Source organism: Rhinopithecus bieti, unplaced genomic scaffold (genome assembly GCF_001698545.2).
Source record: "Rhinopithecus bieti isolate Rb0 unplaced genomic scaffold, ASM169854v2 scaffold_1017, whole genome shotgun sequence".
Lineage (NCBI taxonomy): Eukaryota > Metazoa > Chordata > Mammalia > Primates > Cercopithecidae > Rhinopithecus > Rhinopithecus bieti.
In genome coordinates this window covers 7,091,103-7,109,241 of record NW_016803657.1, presented here as the reverse complement: position 1 = coordinate 7,109,241, position 18,139 = coordinate 7,091,103, and the positions used below count along the sequence as shown (strand labels likewise).

The 18,139-nt window shown below is 45.5% G+C and overlaps 1 protein-coding gene across 3 annotated transcripts in view; it reads right to left on the bottom strand.

Moving 5' to 3' along the window:
* Nucleotides 1-2,232: 2,232 nt before the first annotated feature.
* LOC108544088 (uncharacterized) overlaps nt 2,233-18,139 on the bottom strand; it is a 16,226-nt gene continuing 319 nt past the window's right edge. Inside the window, exons 2-3 of one of the 3 annotated variants that reach the window (XM_017895044.1) lie at nt 17,794-18,018; nt 2,233-4,158 (exon numbers count right to left, since the gene is read on the bottom strand). In XM_017895044.1, coding sequence (XP_017750533.1) covers nt 3,441-4,121 — 681 coding nt within the window. In that variant the 5' untranslated portion in view covers nt 4,122-4,158; nt 17,794-18,018 and the 3' untranslated portion in view covers nt 2,233-3,440. Of the gene's footprint in view, nt 4,159-10,170; nt 10,334-16,028; nt 17,556-17,793; nt 18,019-18,139 lie in introns of those variants that run through there. The other 2 variants (XR_001889738.1, XR_001889737.1) reach the window with 2 other exon arrangements.

Below are 18,139 nucleotides of genomic sequence, written 5' to 3'. Positions count from 1 at the left end.
ACAAGGCGCATGAGCAATTTGCTAAGAAAAGCAGGCAGACAACATGGGTGATAACCTGGGGCCTAACGTGAGAGTTCTGACCTGAAGGAACAAGTCTAGAGCCTCCTGCTGCTCACACCCCAGACTGTTTAAGCTCCAAGTGACTCCGGCGTTTGCAAGGAGCTGGGATTTTATTCAGGGACTCTGGGCAGGGCTTGTCTTTCTTCTCCCAGATGGAGAAATGGGCTTTTAATAATTCACCTCTAAGCATAACAATGTAGTTTGTTTTTATTCTATTCTTTTAAATTTTTTTTAAGATTTTGAAAATTGAGGTTAAATACACACAACTTAAAGTTCACCATGACAGTCATTTAAAGTATACAACTAAGTGCGTTGAGGACACTAACAGTGTGGTGCGACCTCAGCTCTCACTCGTTCTCAAACATTTTTGTCACCCTGAAGGAAACTCTGTGGTCATTAAGTACTAACTCCTCATTCCTCGCCCCTGGCAGACACAAATCTGCTTCCTGTCTCTAAGGATTTGCCTATATGGGATATTTCATAGAAATGTGGTCAGATCAGATGTGTTTCTGTTGTGTCTGGCTTGTTTCACTTCCCACATCGCTTTTGAGGTACATCCATGTTGTGTCATGTCTCAGTACTTCACCTCTCTATTGTTTTCCAATTATTTATTATGGTAAAGTACACATAAAGTAAAATCTGCCATCTTAACCATTTTTGAGTGCACAGTTCAGTGGCATTAAGTACATTCATATTGCTGTGCAGCCATCACCACCATTTATATCCAGACCTCTTTTCATCCTATAAAACTGATACCTTGTTGCCATTAAACACTAACTCCCTAACCTCCAGACCCAGCCCCTGGCACCCACCATTACACTCTCTGTCTCTATGATTTTAACTACTCTAACAACCTCATACAAGTAGAATTATATAGTATTTGTCCTTTAATATAAACTAATAACCTGGTAAAAGAATGGGCTAAAGACTTTAATAGTTGTTGTCTTCTATTCTTAATTTGCTAAGTGTTTGTATCAGAATGATTGCAGTTTACTGTATACGACTTTGATGTAAATAAAGTTGTTGAAAGAATAATCAAAACTTGTGGGTTGTAGCTAAACAGTGCAAGATAGAAATTTCTACATATTTTATAATACCTATAGATGTATACACACACACACAGGAGGTAGAAAAAGTTGAAAAATAATTATCTACCCTTCCACATCAAGAAGCTAAAAAAGAAATAACAAATTAAACTGGAAAAAAAGAGACAATCATAAAATAAAGAGCAGAAGTCAGTATGTTATCAGCAGCGAGCCCAGGTTGGGTCCATGGTCCTCTATTCTTGTCTTCTTGGAAGAAAGAATTCAGCCAAGAGACAGAAGTAGATTTAAGGCAGAAGTGAAAGTTTACAGAAGTAAAAGAAAGTACACTTGGCAGGACCCAGCGGGCACTCGAAAGGGTCCCACAATCTTTGGCTTGGGGCTCTTAGAGATTTGCTATTTCCTGTTTTTTTTCTGGTCTCTTCCCCTTGTCTTTTCCCTTGGGTGGGCTGTTGGCTGATCCCCACATGCTCAGTTACTTGCCAGTATTTGGGAGGGGTCACTTGCATCATTTGGTAGCTGAAGTTATGTGTATGTTGTCTTAGGGAAATTTTCCCTTACTGGTCTACCTCCTCTACTGGTCAGACTTCACCATTTCACCCCTTTCTGCACATGCTTGGACACATTTTAAGTTCTCATTGGGAAGTTGTTGCCACAAGCTCAAGATGTTTCCTGTTTGTTGGGAAATATTTCACTCCCTGGCACCAGCCATGATCACCTACCATTCCTAAAGAGGCTGCCTGACAATTGCATGACAGTTGTCTGGCTAGACGTTCCCTGGGGCCCTGTCCTGTCCTTCCCTCTCTGCCTGTCCACCCTCTCTAGCAAATGCACTATGAAAGGTATTTAGTGTCTGCACTGGCCTGCTGTCTATTAACTATGTGAGGCGCTGTGTGACCTGAGAGGCCTCCTGGGCCTGTGTGTCCCATGGATGGAGGCTGGTCTGCTTCTTTTCAGACTGACGATGCTTATACGACCCCAGCAAGGAAAATTATTTGGACTCACAGACTTAGTCACTAATTTCCGGATGTTTAAGCTAAAGTTCAATAAAGAAAATAAATGCAGGATTCTAGAGACTGGGCAAACTTATAATTAAATCAAATGTTTTAATGACCTGCTAAGTCATGGTACATCAAAGTCAGTAAACAGAATGTGGTAGCTCAAAATCAAGAAGAGGAAAGACCGGACGAATAAACCCTGTCTTTAGAACAGGGTAAATGTATCTTAAGTAAAATCACAAATGTTGACCAAAAGCATGACTCTTTAAAAGGGGAGGTTTTCTGCTTTTTCTGGATGTGTCCGTAAATGTCTCCATCACTCTGTTCATCTTCATTACATTCTGTGCCTCCCCCGTGCCCAGGATTCAGTCTCCCCAGTTATTCTCAAATTATCAAAAAGGGCCCCTTGAAAAGGAGCTAATTCTAAATTTTGTGCAAGAGAAGGCAAGATGATCATGAAAGTTCTTCTTTTGTTGTTTACTTGTTATTCAACTAGGATTGGGGGAGATATTCAAAGAGGTCTGGAGATACTGATGAAGGCATTATCTTGTAGAAGCCCCAAATGACTTGAGAGAAACAAATGATTACCTCTAATTCAAAGCAGTTTGTGAAAAGGCCTGAGTTCCTGGGATTAAGAGGGGCAAGCAGTAGAAAGTGTGCTGAAAAATACTCCGTGGTCAAATAAATCAAAGGATGAATGCCCAGTTACAGAAAACATAATAAATGACAAAGTTGCTGGATACATGACCAAGCTTCAGATGTGGATTTCCAGGAATGAGACTTGTTATTATGATCCTTGGACCCAACAGACCCAGATAAGAGAAGCCTGAAAAGTGCCTTTCTAAGCTGCTGGGAACCTGGAAGCAGATATCTGACTCAGCTGCCCCGTGGCTCTGGCTCTGATTCCTGGTCCCAGTGAAGACCCAGCTTTGCAAGTGCTGGTTGGGCTCAGGACCAGGAAAGCTGCTGCCAGCAAGGTTCCTGTGCATGGAAGCCCCTGAAGGCTGTGGCGGGTTCATCAGAGTGGAGAGGTGACCCTCACGGAATGCAGAAACGCATTCTCCTGGGGCTTGAGGACCCCACCTCATTTCGCCGTCCACACCAGTGGTGCTGCCCTGCCAGCCACAACAAAGCCGAGGGGAGCTTTGCTGAGCCTCCCTGCCCCAGTTCCTGCCTTGTGTGGTGATCCCCTCCCCATGAGCCTCCGCATTGTTAGATACAACAGGGAAGTTAGTCTCGTGCTGAAAGGTTGCTCTGGTGTGAGCTCTTCCCACAGATGAAGAGCTGCTTGAGTTCCCTGCTGTGTGCCCTTCCATAGAGAAGGAACCCCCTGGAGTCTCTAGCATGTGCCCTTCCCACAGAGGAGGAGCCGCCTGGAGTCCCCGGTGTGAGCCCTTCCCACAGAGGAGGAACCGCCTGGAGTCCCCCGGTGAGCTCTTCTCATAGATGAGGAACCCCTGGAGTCCCTGGTGTGAGTTCTTCCCACAGAGGAGGAACCACCTGGAGTCCCCTGGTGTGAGTTCTTCCCATAGATGAGGAACCACCTGGAGTCCCTGGTGTGAGCTCTTCCCACAGAGGAGGAACCGCCTGGAGTCCCTGGTGTGAGTTCTTCCCACAGAGGAGGAGCCGCCTGGAGTCCCCGGTGTGAGCCCTTCCCACGGAGGAGGAACCGCCTGGAGTCTCCCGTGTGAGCTCTTCTCATAGATGAGGAACCCCCTGGAGTCCCTGGTGTGAGTTCTTCACATAGATGAGGAACCACCTGGAGTCCCTGGTGTGAGCTCTTCCCACAGAGGAGGAACCGCCTGGAGTCCCCCGTGTGAGCTCTTCCCATAGATGAACCACCTGGAGTCCCTGGTGTGAGCTCTTCCCACAGAGGAGGAACCGCCTGGAGTCCCCCGTGTGAGCTCTTCCCATAGATGAGGAACCACCTGGAGTCCCTGGTGTGAGTTCTTCCCATAGATGAGGAACCACCTGGAGTCCTCAGTATGTGCTCATGACCAGTTGCCACGCAGCATTCCATGAAGACTGTTGTGCAGTCAGATGGGGAGTCTCACAACCTAAAAGGACAGGGGAACCCTTACATCATTATATAAGACAGGCTTTCTACACAAGTGGGGAAAATAGAACTTTTTTTGTATGACAGAGTCTGAAACCACAGCCAGTCTTAGGATAAATGGGCACAGACTACGTTGTCAAAGGCTTGACATTTGGATCAGAACCAGTGCTTAGGTCAGGGTAGCGATTGTCCAGTCATGTGTCATGTAAGCTGGTTCTGAGTGTTATTAAGACATTCCATGAAAACAACTGACCCATGGCCAACATGTGCAGAAGATGCTGGTTCAGTAACCACCATAAAAATGCATGAGTCTGTTTGCTCTGAGATTTCTCAGTGTTTTACCATGATAATCTGCACTGAACAATGCTCATTCTATTGGCACCTCTTAACGGACTGGTGTCCTGGGGCACACAGAACCCCAGTTGCCCACACATTCGGTCTACCCTTCCCCCCACCTGGGGCGAGAGGGCTTCTCTGCAATGGCCCCGTCTTGTCCCTTTGTGGTTGCTGGGTTACTCTCCATCATGTGCACGGAGGCTGTTCTGTGGGAGAGGGGCGCCCACAATGCAGAACCCCTGATGATGAGATTCCTTCTCACTCGCTGTCAGACGTGGATCTCACCTCCAAACAGACCGTAACCTGTGACTGATTTTATGAGACTCCCAAAAAGATGTCTCTAGGAACACATTGGCCTAACCTAAAATGCAAAGCACACTGTCATTTCGGAGCTCATCTCCTGTTACACAGATGACCAGGGAGAACCTCTCAAAGGTGAGGGCCAACACATGCAGCACCCACCAGCCGATTCAGAAAGGTAGGAACAAAGTCTTTTGGCAAATGTCGGACATCAATCTTCCTAAGGAGAGTAAAGCTGGGACCAGGCAAACAGCACAGGCTGCATGGTCCACTGGGTCTCGAGGAGCAGAAGCTGTGAGATGGAGTCAAATGGGGCAAAGAGCCAGATGCAAAGGTGAGTGATGCAAGCAGGATGAGCCATCACCCTGTTGTGGAATGCAGCCTGGGGATGAATTTTCACAGGGTCTCTGCTGGCTCATATGGTCTCCTGGGCCTGCATTTCTCACGCTGAGCAGCTGAGCAGGTGCACCAGCCGACCATGGAGAGAAGCACTGCAATCGCATTTCAGACAAGGGAGAAAGCGGTAAAGCTCCACCCCACTAACAACTGTAAGAATCTTCTTCCTTTTAGGAATTTAGGAATTTTGAATTCTCCAAATGTGGGCCAGACTGCTAACCAAATATAAATGGTACTGGACAAGGTTAAATCATGAAGTCGAAACTAGACCACATGACATTATGCACTTGAGTTCTATGTTTTAAGATGGGCTTTGACTTTTCATGATCCAAGGTGATTTCCAGTCCCAGGTTATGTATTAAACATATGGCATATTGTGGTTTACAAAGCACTTTCCTATGATTATCTATTTAGAGCTTCACAACAACCATGCAAAGAAAGGAAATAAGTATTCCAGAGTCCTGTAGGAGACCATTGTGCCAAAGAAGGCTTGGCTCATGCCTCTCATTCCAGCACTTTCAGAGGGCAAAGTGGGAGGATGGCTTGAGCCCAGGGATTCATGACCAGCCTGGGCAATATAGTAAGACCCTGCTTCTATAAAAGAATTTTTTTTAATTAGCCAAACGTGGTGGTGTGTATCTGTAGTCCCATCTACTCAGGGTGGCTGAGATGGGAGGGCCACTTGAGCCTGGGAGGTAGATGCTGCAGTGAGCCCTGATTGCACCAATGCATTCCAGCCTGGGTAACAGAGCAAGACCCTGTATTTTCTACAGCATAGTTAGAGCATGTTAACAAATGTCAATTAGGACACTTCTACTTTTGGCCACAAAGTAATAGCTTTTATCGAAACATCAGCTTAGTTCTCCAACCTTCTGCCATGAACAACTCTAAAAGCCAAAGAGGATGCATACACAGAAATAATGAAAATATAAAGCGAGTTTTTGAGGGCACCCAAGGGCAGTCGAGGTAGGTAGGAACTGAGGGACCAAAAGCCACAAAAGAAGAGAAGTGGACTCAGGTGAGCATCACTTTTTGCTTTTTCCCTCAAGACATTTATAAATTGAAACCTAGAGAAAAGAGGCCAAACAGAAAGTAGTGGCTAGAGGCTTTGGTACTCTGGCTGGTTTGGAAGGATCCAAGTTAAAGTTTAAGGATAAAAAGGAGGTCAGGACTTGAGTGGGAAAAGAGAAATGCAGAGGTTTATGCCCAAAATTCTGGGTCTACTTTTTCCCTGGGGCATTTGTTGGGTTCTAAGCTGTCATGAGAGACTTCTAGAAACCAGCATAGAACAGGAACTGGAAGGATAAAGCAGAAGCTGTTGTGCGGTGCTAGAGAAACAAAAGTTAGAGTTCAAAGTTTGACAAAGAGGAGAGGACTTGCCAAACACCTTGGAGTTTCAGTTGAGTTGCCAAAAGAACTATGCCCCAGAAATAAGGACAATTTGGAAATAGCCCAGTGCTTGCAAAATCTAAAACTGGATAAAACTGGATCAAAATGACTTGCCAATATTCTATCTATTTGCAAGAGGAAAATTAAATCTTTCATAGATAAAGATGAAAAATGCCAGGATGTCCATCCTAGTCACACTAATGTCAACCATTCAATTAAAAACTACCAGCCATGCCAAAAAGCAGGACTGAAACAACTGAAAACCAAGAAGAAAAGCCAGATAATACAAATAGACCTACAAGTAACCTTAGCTGGGGACTTTAATAAAAGTTTAATTAGTATATCCAAGAAAATATAGAGAATTTGATTAAAGAACTGCAATCGATAATTATTCTAATTTAAAAATCGAGTAGCTAAAATTTAACGTCAGTAGGTGGGTTTAATAGCAGTCAGACATAGCAAAAAAAGTGGAGTACTGGAAGATCAATCATTGGAAAATATCTGTCTAGCATCAAGAGAAAAAATATACAATTTTTAAAAGGCAAAAGGACATTTGCAGCAATATGAAAAATTAAACATTTGTATAAGTTGATTCCAGAAACAGAGGAGGAAGGGAGAGAGGGTGAAATGGGGGAGTGGGAAAAGAGAGAGAAAATATGAATATGAAAGCATTAGAAGCAGAAGTGGACAAGAGACACTGGCTGAGATTTTCCCTAAAACAACAACAACAAAAGGCATGAAACCACAGATTAAGGCTCAAAAGATCTCAAGCAGGGCAGGTAGGAAGAAAGTCTTACCAAGTTACATCATAAGAAAGCCACTGAAATCCAAAGATGAAGAGAAAATCTTAAAAGCAGGCAGCCAGAATAAAAGACATATTATCTTCAAGGTAACTATAATAAGACTGACAGCTGATGTTTCTGAGGGAAACCATGGCAGACAGAAGAAAATGGAAAGAATGTTGAAAGAGCTAAATGAAAACAACTGCCAATCTAGAATTCCACATCCCATAAAAATGTCCTTAAAAAAGGCTTTAGGAAAAATAAAAGCTGATAGAATTTATCACCAACAGATCTACATTAAGAGAAATACACAAAGGGATTTCCTAGCATGAAAGAAAATCATCCGAAAAGGAGGAAAAAAATTATAGAGAAATAAAAAGCACTAGAAGGGTTAAGCATGTTGGTAATTCTAAATTAATATTCAAAACAAAAATAATATTATTATTCAGAGTTTGAAATATATGTAGAATTAAAATATATGTAAACAATTACACAAAAGATGCTGGGAGTAGTGGATGAAGTTAATGTGCTAAGATTTTGCATAGTCCTAGGTATGGTAACAGTACTTAAGGATGCATATTGCAATGTCTAGAGTACCTACCTAAATAATAACTAAAAACATATATAATCATCCAGCTAATACAGGGTAAGCTGAATAATTAAAGACACTTGATTAATTTGAAAGAAAGAGAGAAAGGAGGAATAATTAAAACAAATCGTTTTATACGCAATTAGAATGAGTCATCTGATTATAAGGTGAAAATTTTCAGATTTATAAGAAAGAAAAACTTAATATATGCTGTTTACAAAAGATGCAGCTTAAAATCAGAACAAAGAATATTTGAAAATTAAGAGATGGATAAAAGATATCCCATGCAGATACTAGCTAAAAGAAAGCTAATGCACCTATATTAATACTTGATAAACTTTAAGGCAAACATACCATTAGAGATAAAGATGTTTCATAAATATTAAAAAGGTTCAATTCAGTACAAAGATATACCAATAACTCAAAATACTTGAAGCAAGAATTATCAGAAATAAACAAAGTAAAAAAGAATCCTTAAACCACAGTAGGGTATTTTAAGATACCTCTGTCAGTAACCATTTGAACAATTTACATAACAAACTTGACCTAATTGGCATGTGTAGAAACCTATCCCTAAAAACTTCAGAGCACACATTCCTTTCACATGCACATGGAGTACAGAATGTTCTCTGACCGCAGTGGAATTAAACTCAAAATTGAAAACAGAGAGAAAACTGAAAAATTATCAGATATTTTATAATAAAGTAATAACAGTAGAATCTTATAATGCAAATCAAAATTAGAATAGCTAAGGAAAACACAACATCTCAACACAGGTGGTGTGCAGTTAGAACTGCACTTAAAGGAAAATTTCTAACCTTAAATGAATGCATTAAAAAAATGGAAGGCTGCAAAATCAAGGATCTAAGCTTATATCTTAAGAAATTAAACCAATACAAAATTAAACTAAAATAAAATATAAGCAATAAAATCATCAATATATGTGCAGGTAATAGAGATGAATTAACAACACCAAAGTATACAAATCATATATTTCTATCTTCTAGGGCACAAAAGTATATGTTTCCACATACTAGCAACAACCAGGTAGGCCCCATAATGTGATGCTGCAGTAAACCAATTCCAGATGGCTAAAATTTCTTTTTAAATACCTGAAAACTAACAATATCAGTTGTTCATAAGGATGAGAGGCAGCTGAAACTTGCATACTCTACACCTGGGAATGTAAGTTGATCCTAGGAAAACGTTTTGCAGTATTTACGAAAACTATACAGATCATAACCCATGCCTTAGCAATTTCACTTCTAGATATGCGCCCCAAATAATATAAATACATGTCCATCAACACACATGCAAGCATGTTCATAGAAACTATTCATGACAGCCTATGACTGGAAACCACTCAAATATCCAACATCCTTAGACAAATCAGTTTGATGTATAAATAGAATGTATTGCACAATAATAAAAAAGAAGAAAGACCTGCTTCGTGTAACAACATAGAAGACTCTCACAGACATAATGGTGAATAAAATAAGTCACAAGATACTAACTAATGTACTGTTACATTTATAATAAGTAAAAGTAGGCAAAACAAATCTATTACCGTAAGAATCAGAATAATGGTTTCTCTCATGGGAAGTAGGTAGACTATTACTAAGACAGGCCAGGAAGCAGGCTTCTGGGGAATTAGTAATATTTTGTACCTTGAACCGCTGTATCTATGGTAACTACATTTGCAAAACTTTATCAAGCTACAGAATGTGCACTAAATATTAGTATATGTTACCGTTTAAAAAAGCAAAATGAAACAAACAAGTGTCAGATCATTTCACCCTCCCTGTTTAAAACACTTAACAGCTTCCGTTTTAAAAATTTACGGTAAAATTCAGACTGTTCGTGTCAGCTGATGAGGCCCTAGGTTGCCTGGTCCATGAGTTATTCTCCAAGCTCACCTCACACCACACTCCCTCTTCCCTCACCACACCTCAGCCTGAGGTCTGCTCCACCACAAACCCTGGATTCCCACTCTTCCTTTTTTTCTGAAATGTTCTTCTCACAACTTCTCTCACATGCTCAACTCTACTCTTTGGGTCTCAGCTCAAGTGGTATCTCATCACAGAGACCTTCCCTGGCCACCATGTCTAAGTGGCCTGCTGCTGTGCTCCTCACTGGTCAGGGCCCCAGGGCAGCAGGGCCTCTGGCCTCTTCATTGTTGGGTGCCCAGTATCTGGTAGTACCTTTCACATGGAGGGAACACGTGAATATTTGTTGAAGGCATGAACCATTCCGATTCACTCTCATACTGCAACAGAGACTCTCGTCTCTCTTCTCCCTCTGGGATGAAGGCTCTGGTGGTGCAGGAATCGTACTTGTTTTCTCAATTTCTGTGTCTCGGTAGGGAGAGCAATGCACACATTCTGCTGAATAAATATTTTGAATGAAAGAATGAATGCGTGAGTAAATAATTTGGCAGCTATGGTAAGGAAGTAAAAATTAAATGTTTTAACCAAGACTATATTAATCTGAGTTTTTTCCCTAAACTTGAGACTTATAGCTGCCTCTCTCTGCTACAATAAATGCTAAGAACATGCAAAGATCTAAGCCACAGGGCCTGCCCTGTAGCAGCGTGAGGCTCAGAGGCAGGCAGAAGTGGGGAGGCCTGACTGCAGCTTGGCTGCCTCACCAAACACCGTGGGAACACGGCGTGGAGTGGAAGGTTTCTTGAGAAAGCCTTGAGTCCTCAGAGTATCCCATCATGAACAAAATAAGCCAAGATGCTTCACGCAGGAAATTTCCATGGTGGTGGGGACAAACCCAGTACTGATGCCCCAAGTCCCTAACGTTTAGTTTCCGAATATAGTTTATAAGATAAAATCCAAGAGGACAAACTCGCCCAATTTATATAGAAAGGCTTTGTGAAGTGAAAGATGTAAGTAAAGCTAAGAGAATAAGTAAATTACCACCAGGTGTATTTTATGCCTTTGCTGATAATTAATAATTAGCTGACTTAAATGTGAACCTGATCTTCTTCAAACACTGAAAAACAACTTGAGTTATACTCCATGAAAAGGTTCTGAGTAGTATTTAATTAAAATTTTAAAATCAGCCTTTAGAAAGTCTTGATGTTTATTTTATTACATCCCTGAAGCACAGCTCTTGGGATAGAAAAAGCATAGGGAGTAGTTGTGGGTTTTGAAACATTTTATTTCATCCTGGGCCTTTTCATTTTATTGTTTTGAGAGAGGGTCTCACTCTGTTACCCAGGCAAGAATGCAGTGGCACATTCAAGGCTGTTGGAAGGAAACATGGCACATACAATTTTCTATAAGTAGTTTGCTAGGAGAAAATAATATGTCAGCCATTTAGAAAGTACAAAATAATTTAACATTGAACAAATGACTGATGTTACCATCAGCTGTATAATTAGTAAAGTCCTCAAAAACAGCTACCGGACACAGTTTCATGCATAGAATGCACATAAGACAGTGATAACACGAAATCACAGAGTAATATCACAGACGCGTTAAACCTTCAAGGATCGTTGAAATATCGCCAAGAATGTTCACTGAACTACCCTTAGTTTCTAAGGTTTATGCAATCATTTGAATTTTACTAGCCCTATCAATAGTTAAGAAACAAATTCAAAAACAGATTCCACCACTTCACAAGCAAACTTGCAATTTATAAATCCTGGAAATACAAGAAATGAACCAGTTGTAAAATCAGAGGATAACTTGGGATGAAACGAGGTCACTGGCCCATAGGGATTGTTTCCTCCAATGGAGCTTCACAACGCATAAATCTGAAGAGGATTTCACTTCCAGCAACATGGTTTTGCTTTAAAATTCCAAGTAGGGATACCAGTGAGGTCCCCAAGGTTCGTCTTCACAGGGCCTTACTCTCACACCCAGTCAGTGTCTGTCCCTGTGCAGGGAGGAGGAGGTGGGAGACGAATCAGTGAGCCAAGAGTCTTTGGTGCTCAGGTTATGGGATTTGAAGACTGTGTTTTCTTTTTCCTTCTTTCTCCCTCTCTCTTTTCTTTTCTTTTTTTTTTCTTTTTCTTTTTTTTTTATTTTGAGGCAGGATCTCACACTGTTGCCCAGGCTGAAGTGCACAGGCGCAACCTTGGCTCACTGCAACCTCTGCCTCCCCAGCTTAAGCGATTCTCCTGCCTCAGATTCCCGAGTAAGTGGGAGCACCAGGCCCGGCTAATTTTCATATTTTTAGTAGAGACGGGATTTCACCATGTTAGCCAGGCTGGTCTCAAACTCTTGGCCTCAGGTGATCTGCCCACCTAGGCCTCCCAAAGTGCCAGGACTACAGGCGTGAGCCACGACACCCAGTTGAGATAGTGTTTCCTTCTTGGGAAAACAAGGATCTTTCCCAAGTCTTCCACCTGCTGTGTAATTCTACCCAGTGCGTGTCTAGTCATCTCTTGCATTTCGCATGCATAACGTTTTGCTTTAGTCAACAGAGTCATGTGTCTGGAAGCTGCTGGAGTCCTTCTTACAAGATCTCCACCAGTGGGATGGGTGCGGCGAGCCAGAACTCACCTACCATTTGCCACTTCACCATTCAACAACTAGTGAAAGTTCCATTCCAAACGCAATACCAGGCAGGAAAAGGCACCCAAGGGAAAGAAAGGAAGGGGCTGGGAAGAGGACGTCCCTCTGAGGGCCTCCGAAGGTGAGTGCAGGCTGCTTTTTAACACCTGCTCCATATCCCTGCTTCTCTGGGGGAAGTAGATTTTGTGAACTTCCTCAGCAGAAGTCAACCCAGCGTCTACGCATGACCTGTGGTGGCTCCTGGAGGCTGAACATGGCAGCGTCTCCTCCTTCTGAACCCCCAACTCCATCAGGGCTCCTTTGACCTTTCTCCATCCTCCAAACCCTCCCTCATTGTCTACCTGGACCCATTGACCAGTTACAAGTTCTCAGTGATTTTTCTACTTAGCTTTTCTTTATATGTGTCCTCTGGGGACTCTCATAAATGCCTCCCCTCCTGCCATGGGTACCCGTCTGCTCTCAGATCTCTCTGTAAGCTTCATTCACTCACAGCTGCTTCTCAGTAACAATGAGAAACGGCTTGTCCCACCTTTGTGTCTGGACGTACTCTCTGGTCACCTGGACTTTGGCAGTGTGTGAAGCCTGCTGGGCGTTTAGTGCCCCCATCACCCCAGTGGCCTGCGGAGCATCTGCTGTGGGCTTCCCAGCGGTGTTCAGGACACACAGGGTGTGGAGACACGGTGGCAGTTCATCCTCCTGACCACCAGGTGGCTGTCACTTATATTTCCCCAGGAACAAAGAAGGGAGCAGGCATTAGAGAAAGCTTTTCTTTTCTCAAGATGGTATTGCCAAGGTCTGAGCTAAAATCAATTCTCCAGGACATGCTTGACCCGTGAATGTTTCCCTTAGTGTTTCTCTAACTAGAACAGGCAGATCAGACACATCATCAATTCACAGGAATTCATACTCCTCCAAGAGAAGCTGAAATATTAGTTGTGTTTGCAGTTCCTTCCCTGGATAAGAAAATACATTCAGGTCAAAGATGACAGCATTTCTGAGTCTCAATGGTTTCTCATCCAGACAGTAGCCAGGTGTGTAGTACAAATCTTCCCGTGCCCCCAAAATGTCTGACTTTTGTCCTCAGCTCCTGGGCGCTTCAGTGCCTCCTTCTGGGCGCTTTGGGCTTGCTGGATGGTGACGGTATGACTGAGTGGGGGCTCCAGGCCAGGCAGCAGCAGAGGCCCTGCAGGTTGACACACACGGAGGCCAAGGAAGTAGCTCATTCCGGGTCAAGGGCGATGGAAGGGCTGCCTCAGGGCTTCTCCTGGATGCCGCCCTGTGTGCTCCGGCCCCAGGTAATTTTATCTGTACCCTTGCCCTGTGATAAAGTGTCACCATGTGTACAGCAGCTCTCAGGGAATTCCACAAGTCCATCCAGTAAATCATAGAAGCTGAGGGTTGTTTTGGAAGCCTGGAACCTGCGTTTGGGGTAGACATGAGCATCCTGTTGGCAACGTGTCCCCCAACTTCGTTGTTTAAACTCCTTGCATCAGGGTCATGTTTTGGAAAGATCAAATCTAATCATTTTTCTACTCAAAACCCTCCAGTGGCTTCCATTGTCAAAGTCCTTCCATCATCCAAGTCCTTCCAGCATCCTACCATGGCCTCATTACAAGCCTGTGCCATGCCCCACCTGACAGTTCATGTCTGAGCTCATCTCTGGCTGCCCCATTCCCTGACTCGGCCCCAGGGTCCCCCTGCCAATCCCTGGCCATGCTGAGTGTGTGCCTCCCACAGGGCCTTCGTACCCATTCCTCTGCGTGGATGCCCTTCCCCTCATCATCTAAACTGCCTGCCCTCATATCCTCATATGTCCCCTAAATGTCATCCTGTCCTTGATGCCATGCCCAATAATTCTACATAGACGCCCCCAGTGGGTGCTCCATACTCTTTCCTGTTTGCTTTTCTCCAAACGGTCCTGACTCCACACTCTACACTGTTGTGTCTGGTGTCCTCCCTTCACTTGGAGGAGGCAGCTCCGTGAGCTTTGTTCACCACTCACCCAGCAGGTGGAATGGGGCCCACAGCAAGCACTCAGGAGCTACATGCTGAAGGCCTGAGTGCATGAACGGCCGGTGCCCCCACTCTACAACACATTGCAGATGGAGAGAAATAAAACATGAAGAAAGGGCACTGCCTTTAATGAACCTAAAGCCAACCCAGCCAGACACACGTGTGTGCAATAACTGGGAGACAGCTGCCACGTGCGATCAGGCCCGCATGTGATGGAACCCACGCTTTTGGAGTTGAGGAGGCTGTGCCCTGGTACGGAGTGGTCTCAAAGTGCTCAGTTTGAGGGAAGTCTACTGAAACAGGAAAACAGAAAGTGGATTCATGACTTGAAACATGAAGGCTGAGGTTGAAAGAGTCACCAAGGGAGATGTGACTGGGGGCCGACGGGCGGGGAAAAGCCTCACCAGAATGCAGGGGCTGGCCAACAATGAGGGCAGAAGCGCCTGCCACGCAAACAGGCTGCAGCAAACAGAAGCAAAGGCGGCATCCACTGCTCTAGGACCTTTGAGATGGGAGTAAACCAGAGTGTTTTGAGTCTAAGTATTCAGAAAAATCAGAGTGATGCAGAATGGCAGAATTTTAAAATAATAGTTTTCTACATCAAAGGAAGGGCACATTGGTCTCTTTGGAGTAAAGTTTTTAAAAAGTTGCTGAGGTAAACTCAGGGAAAATCCAGACAATGCTTACTCCCTGCAAATACGCAAAATAGCCAGTCTCATCACTCACTTCATTAGGGCAAGAAAGGAAAAGAATTCCTCAGTAGCAATTGAGACTTTCTGGCAAAATGCAAGGAGGAAAAAACTTTGACTCAGAATCCCCTCTATTCAGCTATGTGGGCCTGAAAATGTCCAGCTTGGCTCACTCAGAGCAGAGTCTCCGTGGACTTCCCAGGCTGTCCTCCCACTCAGAAGACAGACAACGCCTTTCAGCGTCTCCAGGCGCCTTGGGTCTCTCCCCAGGGCGATGTGCACAGCTGTAGTTAGAGGAAGGGGCATTTCCTCCATTCTGCGGAGAAACCAACTCACAGGAGGTTTTGACGCAGTGATTAGCATCCAGGAGATTATGAGAAACACGGATTTCTATGCTTTTCTCACGACCTCTGATGACCACATTACACTGAGGCAGGAGGGGTTCACCCGGTCATTTTTCATTAGAAGAAAAGGAACATTTCTCCAGGAGCTCAGAGCTTCTCTGGCAGGTAGAAGGGAATGCGAACTCCATCCCGAGTGCAAGCACAATGACGACCTTCTAGAATGAAAAGGGACATTGTTGCTGCAGAGCAGCTGGAGGGGTGAGCAACACGAGAGACGCAAAGTGCCAGTGTCTGTCCAGCCATGAGCCAAGGGCAGACTCTGCAGGAGGCCAGGGTCACACAGAGCACTCCAAGAATGACTCCAGGAAAGACAGAATGGTGCAGACCTGGGTCAAAAAGGCCGTGGGGTGACGCCATTGAACAACAGGACTTGGGTCAGAACGTTTACTAGTGTTGAACCCCACTGAATACCCATCAATCAAAAATAGCTATTGAAGGTCTATATGATGAAACCCGTAGGCAGAGGGTGTGGGAGCGCCTTCGGCGGGGTGCTGAGTCCCTCCTGAATCAGGTCAAAGCAGAAGAAGGAGTGGGGGGGGGGGCTGCCACTGACTCACTCACATCCCCATGCAATCCACATCCTGAGTCCTTTCCCTCCTGACAGGCGCGACGCCTTCCTGGGCAGCATGGGGTGTCACTCCTGCTGGAGGCCCTTCCTCCTACACCTGCTCCAGCATAGGTGAGACCCACCAGAGACGAGGAGCTACGGGCCTTCTCCTCCCCACTCTAGAAGCGATGCCACGGGAGGATCACTGGCTGTAGGTCCCTCTCATCGCGCCAGACACTCCCAGCGAGGACCAGATTCATGCGTGGCCATCCCCACGGGCCCTGTCGTCTACACGAGGCTGAGACCCAGCAGCCTCTTATTCTCCATCCTCTCCCCTCCCCGGGTTCTCCTACCCCGTCCCGTCCCGCGTGAACTGCTGGGCTCACAGCTCCTCTCTCCTCCACTCTTTCGGCATCTCCAGCTGGAGGAGAAAACCCCACGGCCGGGGATGCCTCTGCGGTTCCACCCGGGACTCCCGCCCGCGCTGCGAGGCTGCGAGTTCCCCTCAAAACTCGCAGGGCCTTTCTCCTCTGCTCGCGCCAGCGGCCTTCCTTAGATTCTCCACAGCACATGGCTCTGCATGTCTCCATCTCCGAGGCAGCTGCAATCTCTGAAAGCTGAGGCCTGACCTTGGCATCTCCGCAGCACTGCTCAGGCGCGGGCAGCGGCTGTGCCCGGGGAATATCCTCCAGGAGAGCCGGCTTGAGTCCAGCTCAGCAACTGGAAGTCCAAGGACCTCCCGATCTGTCTGGGAGGCGTCTGGGGGCGTCTGGGAGCACGTCGGGAGGCAGCGGGGACCCTGGCGAGGCGCCTGGGAGTCTGTGGAAGGCATCTGGGAGCGCGGGGGGAGGCGTCTGGGAGTGTGTGGGGAGGTGTGTGGAGTGTGTCGGGAGGTGTCTGGAAGGGTTTGTCAATCAGAGCTATAAAATTGATATCTGAGCTATTAAAATAAAAAAAAACTGGAAACTTCATTTGTTCCTTTACTGTGCCGATTGAGTTCTGCGAGAGCCACTGGAAGCTCCCGGTGAAACAGCCACAGTCCACCAGCCTGTGCTTCCTGCAGGTCATGCTCTGCTCCAGGATCTGGGTGGGCCCCAGCAGCAAGGAACATTGGACACTGTCCCTTTACTGGATTCCTCTGGCGTCACTGTGCAGCACAGTACCTGCTGAGGCCTTGCCATGCCCAAGCACAGGGCTGAGCACAGGACACAGAGGTGCGAGTGGCCACACCTTCCACACGCACTCAGCATCTGCCTGCTGCCTGCCTGCTACGTGCTGGGCCTCCTCAGGAGGGCAGGGGCCTGAGGCAGGTCTTGGGTCCCAAGGGCCTGGGAGCAGAGTCGAGGCTTTGCGGGACTGAGCCGGTGGGGAGGGGGAACAGATCGTCACCCCTGCAGCACTCTCTGGGAGAGCAAGTACCTGCGCTGGGAGAGAAGGGAGCAAAGCAGGTGGATCTGGTAACTATTGGAAGGCAGAGTCAAGCCCCTGGGATTTAGAGTGTGATGGGACTGGGCTGAGAGACAGGAAGGACCCAGAAAGATGAAGTGAGAATCTCCCTCTGTCCCTAAACCAGTGCACTCTGGGGACATTTAAAAAGTCTCCGACTTAGAGCCAAGGACTGTGGGCCCCCTGTCTTAGAAATTGAAAGGAATATTCATCTACCTTTAAGCAAAGGCTTGTGTTTTTAAGTGAAATCATCGCAGATCCAGGAGAGAGGGCTGGAGGAGTGCAGAGGACTTGGGTGAACTCCTGGGTCTCCGGTGACCTTCCCAGTAATGTCTGCTGTGTCTGCAGGGCAGGAGTTTCTGCCGCTTCTCCTGATCCCAACCTCTTGCCGCGGCGAGTTATTTCTGCTCTGATTCCCACCTGTGCCCTCCACGCCAGGGCCTGTGTGGAGAAACAGGGGTGTCAAAAATGAATGAGACAGGACAAGGAGCAGCCCCTGTCTTGTTTTGCTTCTTTGGGACAAGTGAAGAGAAACAACAACCAAAAAAAAAAAAAAAAAAAA